This window comes from Dunckerocampus dactyliophorus, chromosome 17, assembly GCF_027744805.1.
Source record: "Dunckerocampus dactyliophorus isolate RoL2022-P2 chromosome 17, RoL_Ddac_1.1, whole genome shotgun sequence".
Classification (NCBI taxonomy): domain Eukaryota; kingdom Metazoa; phylum Chordata; class Actinopteri; order Syngnathiformes; family Syngnathidae; genus Dunckerocampus; species Dunckerocampus dactyliophorus.
Window position 1 is genome coordinate 19,336,989 of NC_072835.1, and position 9,072 is coordinate 19,346,060.

At 39.7% G+C, this 9,072-nt stretch overlaps 1 protein-coding gene across 1 annotated transcript; it reads left to right on the top strand.

Annotated features, from left to right (window-relative positions):
* Positions 1-275: 275 nt before the first annotated feature.
* Positions 276-6,730, top strand: rnf170 (ring finger protein 170). Its single transcript, XM_054757273.1, has 7 exons — positions 276-521; positions 669-848; positions 926-1,001; positions 1,104-1,218; positions 3,286-3,359; positions 3,587-3,718; positions 4,632-6,730. The coding sequence occupies exons 2-7, from the start codon at positions 709-711 to the stop codon at positions 4,899-4,901; spliced, it is 807 nt and encodes a 268-aa protein (XP_054613248.1). The 5' UTR covers positions 276-521; positions 669-708; the 3' UTR covers positions 4,902-6,730.
* The last annotated feature ends 2,342 nt before the right edge of the window (positions 6,731-9,072 follow it).

The window sequence follows — 9,072 nt, forward strand, 5'->3', positions numbered from 1 at the left end:
CGCCACGGAGCTCATCGATGAGCATACGTGAGTCAGAGAAATTCAAGGCTGCGTGGAATACTTGTTAGTCAGTTAGACTGAAGTTTTCGTCGAGTACCGTTGATGAAACTTTGAAACTTCGCATGATAAAATGAGAGAAACGTTCGCTAAAAATGAGACAAATTTGGGAGGTCAAGGGAAAATCAGAGCTTCTACAAGAATTTCCACCAGCAGCACCCCACTGTAAAAACTCGGTACTTTTGAACAACTCGTTCATGACTCGCGCATTCCGAGAAGCGAAACGGTAGCTAGCTAGCAAGTTATGGCTTCCTTACGCTAACGCCAAACCAAATACAGTACATTAAATGTCGACCGTTTCGATTGCGGCGACTTTTGCTAAATTAAGATACGAGCACAGTATGCCAATTGTACCTTAACGTCATGACGGACCGCATTTACAACATAGGAATGTCTAATAATCCCAGAAAGTAACGTCATTGTAAGACGACTCCAGGGGTAGTTTGTGACAGTGGAGCTAAAAGGTGAGTCGATTACTATGAGTGCATTCAAGGTGTATTTTATATGCTATAAAAGATAACCTCTCATGAGGCTCTAGTAGTCGTTTACGTTGTACCGACAGTGAAACATGAACGTGCATGTTGACGTGTAGTCTGGTATGCTCATTGTAGGCAGTATTGGAGGTAATGAGTTGGTAATGAGCGTGGGGCGATGGAGGACAATCAATGTGGGGACGTGGACTATCTCATCCAAGATGAAGACACCTTCATAGAAGGTGTCAGCAACCAGGTTTTGTTTGCTGTGGTGCTCACCATCACCTTCCTGGCAGGGATCCTCACGCTGCTCTGCAGGTAAAGCACACACAGGAAAGAACATGCAACGTCTGTTGCATTAGCAGGAATCAAAGTGTTGAGTTTTGATGTTGCAGAGAAGATCAGCAGAACATCCATCCTGAGAATCAGGAGCATGTTCGGGCTGTCCGACAGCAGCTGCAAACAGAACAGGTAAAATATAAGAAGGAAAACGTACAAACCGCCATAATATTTGTAACATCATCAAAACTGCACATATTAGACTGTTTTTATTGATGTTCTTCTGCATTCCAGGAGGAAAATCCTCAGCCGGAGGCCAGGCAGCAGTATTACACTGACATGTCCTGCCCTGTGTGTTTACAACAGGCCGTTCTGCCTGTCGAAACTAATTGTGGTCATCTTTTCTGTGGTAAGACTATTGTATTCATCACACATACGTTTGAATTGAAGGTATTTGTTTTTCATTGTATTAACTCATTCAATACGAAAGACATATTTATACGTTTGTATAATCCCGAACGCCCGATCCCAACAACATATTTATACGTCTTTTACATTTTGTTTTTGCACGAGAGGGGAAAAGAGGTGATGATCCAACTCGCCACAACTAATGCATTAACACTTCAGAGCACTTTTAAGCCATAAGCTGGCAGAAGGGATCGTGTTCACGGACAAATCACACATGACAGGAAGGAGGAAGAGAGAGAGCTTGGAGGATTGTAGCGTGCAGAAGGTTACACAATTTTAACACGTGCACACGCATAGGTCAGTTCAAAATGTGAAAATTGTAAATGGATCATGGTGTTGTACTTGTATATAAATTGTTATTTGGATGTAAAATACAGTTGTTCAGATATTTGTGTCAAAATGAAAGTTAAAGTTTTTTTTTATGACTTTATTACAATGAATCCATCATGAATTACAAATTCTCAGTTGCTTTACAGAAATCTTCTGGGTATAACTTACTGAATATGGACATCTTATCTCTAATTTTAAAAGTTAATTTCTCCATTTCAATGATCTGTTTCAGTGTTGTTATCCACAGTATTATATGAGGTACTAATGTCTCCTTGTTATCTGTTTTATTGCTGTCATTCTTAATATATTAAATAAGTATATATGTGATAAATTTAATGGTTGCATATTCCCTTTAATATTCAGTAGTACTTTCATAGTCTTTTTCACTTTTTCCCCAACAAGGTGCCAGCACCGGGCACGTAAACAGCACATGTGTATGATTTGCAGTAGGTTCACCACATCCCCGCCAGAAGCCAGTCCCTGCTGAGGGGTGGTACTTCCCACTCTGGGCCGGGCTAATAAAACACCTCAGTCACTTTCCAAGCGATTCTCTCCAGTACTTAGACTTAGTCATCTTAAGGTTTTTCCTTTATACATTCTTCCCATTCACCTTGTGCTATTTTAATTTTAAATTCATCTTCCCACTTTATTTTGATATGATTATCCCATGTAAGATAATCTTGCATTATTTTAAAGGTTTCTACAATTTTACCTCTAGATTTATTTGTTAAAGAATTTATTAATATTTATTAAATAACTCCTCACCTGCAGATATTTGAAAAACTGATGTTAGGGGATCTTATATTTTAAGGGTATTGCTTCAAATGGCTCTATAATATTTTTAGACATCATCTGAGAGTATGTTATTAGACCTTTATCAGCCCATTCAGCCAATATTCGATCTGATTTGTTTGGAAGGAAGTCAGGATGTTTAGAAGCACAATGCCATTGTCAATCTGCGTCATTTTGTAGATATTTTTCCATATTAGCAAAGTATTCAGAATGCAGAAATTCTGCCCATAAGTTTCTTTCCATTTGGACTTTAAATATAAGGTAATGTCCCCAGTGGTTTACTTACTGCAGTCTTCTACGTATTAATCCATTTTGGTTCACTGTTTTCATTCCTCCGCTTTTGAATTGTAAGGATTTGAGTAGCATAAAAATAATCCTGCAGATTTGGTACACCTAGACCTCCCTCATCTTTAGATTTAAGTAATAATGTGAATTTAATTTTATGTTTTCTGTTATTCCAAATAAAATCTGCTAACATTTCTGCTAACATGAATAAAAATGCATTTTTGACAATGGTATTGGTAAAGTCTGAAAGAGAAAGAAATACTGCTGAGGAACCATCATTTTATTATTCTCAATTCTACTTAGAATTCCATATGAGACTAATATCAATCTATTCAACTGCATTCATACTTTCTTAACAATGGTAATATGTGTAAGAACCAAACATACCCCTTAATAGATAATCATCGACGTCATTTACTTAAATTTAATCATTCATTTTCATACAGTAATCACATAAAAATGAAATTGGCAAAAATGTGTACACATTTGATCCGCTAAAATTTAAAGGCTAAAAAATGGCTTACGGTAGTTATTTCCTTTTTTTATTTAGTGACCACTTTGCCTTCTTGTTATTTAATGCAATTCTCTTCCCCCCACATAGGTTCATGTATTATAGCCTACTGGAGGTATGGCACCTGGTTGGGTGCCATTAACTGCCCCATATGCAGACAAATGGTGAGAATTTTAATCCATATTGACTCATATTGTTGCTTTGTGGAGATAGTTTGGACTAATCATGGCTTATGTATGCATCCCGCATTGTGGGATGCATGAATAAGCCATGATTAAACTGCATCATAGTATTAGCAAATAAAACATGTTTTGTCATCATCATGCTTTTTTAAATGTACGTTTTTGTCAATTCAATTACATTTATGTTTATTGTTTTGACCTTTTTTCAGGTAACGTTGCTCTTCCCGCTTTTCCATGAGCACGCCACGCCTCAGAGGGTCCAGGAGGGCGTCGCAGAACCTCAGCTCATCTTAAGAGACATCGTCGATTACAACCGACGCTTCTCAGGCCAGCCGAGATCTGTGAGTATTCTGTCGCACCTGCACAGAAAGGCTGCAGCATGTACAGTACACGCTGCACACTAATTATACAGTAGAACCTCTACAGTCCAATGTTTTTATAAAATGTAACATTTTTTGGCTTCCGATGCAATTTTTAAAAAATAGTCTAGCCGATCCAATCCGGTACCGATCCTTTTTTTTTTTTTTTTTTTATAATATATAAGATTATGGACTTGAAGATGGTTATGAAAATAGCTCTTCAAAGCATTAAAAATAATGCAGCCAAAGTATTACTGAATTTACTTTTTTATTACACAGAATGACCAACAATATTGTTTGGCTTTTTGAACAAACCTCTGTGAGTCAGGTCCCTAATACAATAAAAGATCCAATAAAAGTCCATTCAATAATGGGCGTGCAGAATGCTTTTAGGGTAGGACTAATCATTTGACATGGTTCCAGATCAATTTTGCGGTGTAACTTAGAATATATAATTTTTGTTTTTGTTTTTAACAAACCGTCTTCAATGCAATAGTAATTTATTGACGGTCCCTAGTACGAACAACCAGCATTTACAGGGCTGGACCGCGCGGAACAAAGGTAGTGTCGGATTTATCTGTGGCGGTCCAACTTTATTTGTGGCAGGCCGAACCACCCTGGAACATATTATTTTTGTATCTTTATTGTTTTCATACGGGCAAAACGTCGACTAGTGGTCCAGAACAGTTTGTGTTCGACCTTGGACGTTCAACTGTGTTTAACTGATTGGAATTGAGTAGTTAGGAGTGATTTCACCTCCAGGTTTCTTCTCAAATGAAGGGGAAAAGTATTACAATGTTGTTAGAAGAGAAACATATGCAATGGAATGTACGGTATGTTCATTCTGAGCAGTATATTTACAACAGGTTAGTCTCATAGTGTTTTTTTCTCTCAGCTGATGGACAGGCTGCGAGACGTGCCCACCCTCCTCCGCCATGCCTTTAGGGAGATGTTCTCCATGGGCGGCCTCTTCTGGATGTTCCGCATCCGAATTCTCCTCTGCCTGGTGGGAGCCCTCACCTACCTGGCCTCTCCCCTTGACATCCTCCCCGAGGCGCTTTTCGGCCTGCTGGGATTCATGGACGACTTTTTCGTCATCCTCCTCCTCTTTGTTTACATCTCCATCATGTACAGGGAGATGGTCACGCAGAGACTGAACGGCTAGGGCGGCACTCATCAATAAAAGCCATGCACAGCCTATGCTTTCTTCACGCTCAAGCAGTGGAAACGTGTTTACGGTGGAGGTATGCGGGGAATTACCAAAGGAACTGTGAGCAATACTGCTGGTTCACTCCCATTCATTTGGATGAAAAAGTTGGATTTGTACAAAACATACCAATAATACTTCATTGACTCAGATGGAGGGTGCACCACTGCTTCAAGTAACTGTTTGGTTTATCATGTTTCCTCTAATTGTGTCGGGTGTTGTTTATTTACTCAACTACAGAGAGTACCGGGTATGTATTAGAGGTGGAAGGCGTTTATCTGTACAAATGCATTTCTACAGTACCGTCTACAGCAGAGGTGGGCAAACTACGGCCCGCGGGCCAGATCCAGCACGTTGTTCTTTTTAATCCGGCCCGCCGAAGATTGTACAGAATTAAGATTTGATGTGAATGATTGCATTCATTTCATTTTGACCTGTAATGACGGCATGTCAACACCAGGTGGCGCCGCAGGCCCCGTTTCCAATTACCGCTCTTCTACTCGCTCGCCAACGTTACCACAGATGGATCGCCAAATGTGACAGGAAAAAACGTCGGGATGCTCAAGAGAATTCAGGTGAAAGAGGACAACCCTGAGCAGGAGGTCATGTTTCTACACTGAAGTTTGGGAAAAGTATGTCAACGTGTGTGGGAGCTCAAACGGGAGATGATTTGGTTTTTGGAGCTACTTGAGAATACTGACACATTTCCTGAGCTGAATGACACAGTTTGGCTTTGTGACTTAGCTTTTACTGTAGACATACTGGCACACATGAACGAGCTGAATGTGAAGCTACAAGGGAAAACCAGTTTGTGCATGAAATGCAAGCCAACGTCGGAGCCTTGAAAGCCAAGCTGGTTTTATTTTCCAAGCTAATGTATGTTAATACTTTTAATGCTTTTTTCTGGTTATGTTTCATATGTACTGTTAACAAATGCAGTTTTTTTTATATGTATCGTATCTTGTGCTGACCCGGCCCGTCTGTCAAATTTTAAAAGTCAATGTGGCCCCCGGCCCGAAAAGTTTGCCCACCCCTGGTCTACAGTATATATTTGTGTTGTCTTTTCCCACATGTAGTGATACTTAATTGAAATGATGTACAGTCAGTGGCAGTCAAAGGTTTGGAGACATTTGCTCATGCAGTTGAATGAGAAAGTGTATCCAAATTTTTGACTGGTACTGAATATTACAGTGGACACTGTTATATTATTATACCGGCATGTTGTGATGATTTAGCAGTGTCCTAATAACATCAGCCATATTTGTGCAGATGGGTCAGAATGAATGACTCGAGACCACCGCTGTTTGAATATGGGGTACAATGTCTCAGTAAAGCAACACTGCTTCACACCAAGGGAACAAAGAAGCGCTTCTTTGAGCTGAGGTGTTAAATTTTTGAAATTGAGGTCAATATTGGAGGAAATGTGGTACATTACCATACCGTCATACATATTTGTATTTTGTCATTGGACCTTATTTACACTGGAATTAAATACTAAGCTGTGTCATACTGTGGGGTTTCTTATTCAGTTCTGTAAGTGGCTGTGGTGCACAAATTAGTCTTCAAGCACATGTTGTTTTGTGGATCTTACAACCTGCTAGCCAATGACATTTGGTAATCATTTAGGTTGAATCATCATGCAGGACAACCGCATAATTGTTGATTCAATCATTTGGTGTTTTGTTTTTTGTGTGGCTGTGAACTGATGATAATGCAAGACAATTAGTCTATTTTGCAACCTGGGCTTGAGAAATAAATATGACGCTTGCGCAATGTGCAAACAATGATTAGGGTTGTTTTTATTACTTTCAAGCAGGTCTTAGTAGAGGCAGACAGTCCTATTCCTATAACCACTGTATTGGCCAATTGTCATTATTTTGTCTTTTTTGTTTTGTTTTTAAGACAAAATACCTGCTTTTGTTGTTTTAAATATAGTTCCAAACTATGGTTACAAAGATATAAAATGAAGGGAGAACATTTTACTGTTTTCAAAGACTTTTTTTGTGCAAACAAGCAGGATATGAACAATTTAGGGCCACAACCAATGATTATTGTCTTAGTCAATTAATCTGAAGCTTGTTGGTTGGATTAATCAAGTAATCGGTTAGGCCCTAGACCAGGCGTGCTCAAACATTTTCCACCGAGGGCGGCATAGTGATAAACCAAAGGATGCGGTGACCGCTTTGACAGTTTACATTTTGCACACCAGCCCATGTTATACATACAGTGGTGTGAAAAAGTGTTTGCCTTATTTTTGCATGTTTATCACACTTAAATGTTTCAGCTCATCAAACTAATTTAAATATTAGTCAGTGACAACACAACTGAACACAAAATGCAATTTTTAAATGAAACTTTTTATTATTAAGGGAGGAAAAAAATCCAAACCTACATTTAAAACATAACATAACTGAGATAAATTGCGATCTGTCAGTCTGGAAATGGTTGTAAAGCCATTTCTAAAGCTTTGGGACTCCAGCGAACCACAGTGAGAGCCATTATCCACAAATGGCAAAAACATGGACAGTGGTGAACCTTTCCGGGAGTGGCCGGCCAACCAAAATTACCAAGAGCACAGCGGCGACTCATCCAAGAGGTCACAAAAGACCCCACAACAACATCCAAAGAACTGTGGGCCTCACTTGCCTCAGTTAAGGTTGGTGCTCATGACTCCACAGTAAGAAAGACACTGGGCAAAAACGGCCTGCATGGCAGAGTTCCGAGGCAAAAGTTTACCACTGCTGAACAAAAAGAATATTAAGGCTCATCTCAATTTTGCCAGAAGACGTCTTGATGATCTGCAAGACTTTTGGGAAAATACCCTGTGGTCTGACGAAACAAAAGTTTAACTTTTTGGAAGGTGTGTGTTAATGGTTTGGTCCGCAACATATCAGAAAAGAGGCAAAAGTGTTGATTACGGTTTTCCGAAGGTCAAAGCTGATGTGTGTGAATGTCTTGTTTGTCTAAAACACAAACATAGCAGGTCTGCTTTTGTGGATTAATTGGAAAATGTAAAAATATTTACATTTGAGAGGCTGAAATTAGAGGATATTTATGTTTTTAAATCAAACGATTAATCAAGTTGTCAATTAAATGGATAATCGATTAATCATTGATTAATTGTTGAAGCACTAGAACAATTTTAACGTAAAATAAATCCAAGAAAAAGATGACTTGCAAAAGGCAGTAAACGTCTGGGAAATTAAGTCAATCATGTAAAATCTCTATGAATTAGGACATTCACTTTCACATGTCTGCGATTGGCTGGCGACCAGTACAGGGTGTATCCCAGCCCTCGCCGAAGTCGGCTGGGATAGGCTCCAGCATACCCACGACCGTAGTGAGGATTAAGCGCCATAGAAGATGGATGGACTTTCACATGTCACACTCAGTACCAGAGTTCTTATTTTTTTGTAAACATTTGTTCTTTAATGACTATCTTCGCCCGATTAATTGGTCGGCCTCTAGTAGACATCTTTTTTTCTTGAACCCTAAAAGTTAGTGGGAGACTATGAGGGGTCAGCACCCCGGGGCCGGAAATGTTTGCTGAAACTGTATCCATGCCATTTGCGTTCCTGGAATTCTATCTGCTGACCACGCAGCTACTTTCATGGATAGCAAGAGGAAGATTCAGCATAAAACCATTCAGGTTGTGACTCTCTGTCTCCGGGGAACCCGCCCTCTCGCCCGTCTTACTAGTAAGAACGAAAAGAGAAAGTGACAACATCTGTAAACTAGTTTGACGAGAGTCTGTCAACACTATGATTGTGATGCGGTTGCGCAATCACAATTCGGCATCACCCACTCTGATAGCACTGACTAATGGTGCAAGTCATTATTTGGTAACCAGTTGTGAAATACGTGCAATACATGAACTACTCTTTTTTTAACCACTTGCACACTGGAGGGTGTGAAAACCCCCCAGAATATGTCTGGTGGGATACATGGGGGTTGTTTACGCCTGTATATATACCTGACAAACAGTGGCAGTCAAAAGTTTGGAGACATTAGCTCATGCCGTTGACTCCGAACCCTGCTCTAGCTAGTGCAGGGGTGTTGACAGTGTGGCCTAGGTGCTATTTGCTACTCGTGGCTCATTTTTTTTATTGACCCCCAGCACATTACAGAA

What these genes read in the sequence shown, in the direction of transcription:
- rnf170 (XM_054757273.1), top strand. Translation starts at nt 709, where the DNA reads ATGGAGGACAATCAATGTGGGGACGTGGACTATCTCATCCAAGATGAA. An exon ending in ATCCTCACGCTGCTCTGCAG is followed by an intron (nt 849 to 925) that starts GTAAAGCACACA and finishes TTGATGTTGCAG; the next exon opens with AGAAGATCAGCAGAACATCC. An exon ending in TTGTGGTCATCTTTTCTGTG is followed by an intron (nt 1,219 to 3,285) that starts GTAAGACTATTG and finishes CCCCCCACATAG; the next exon opens with GTTCATGTATTATAGCCTAC.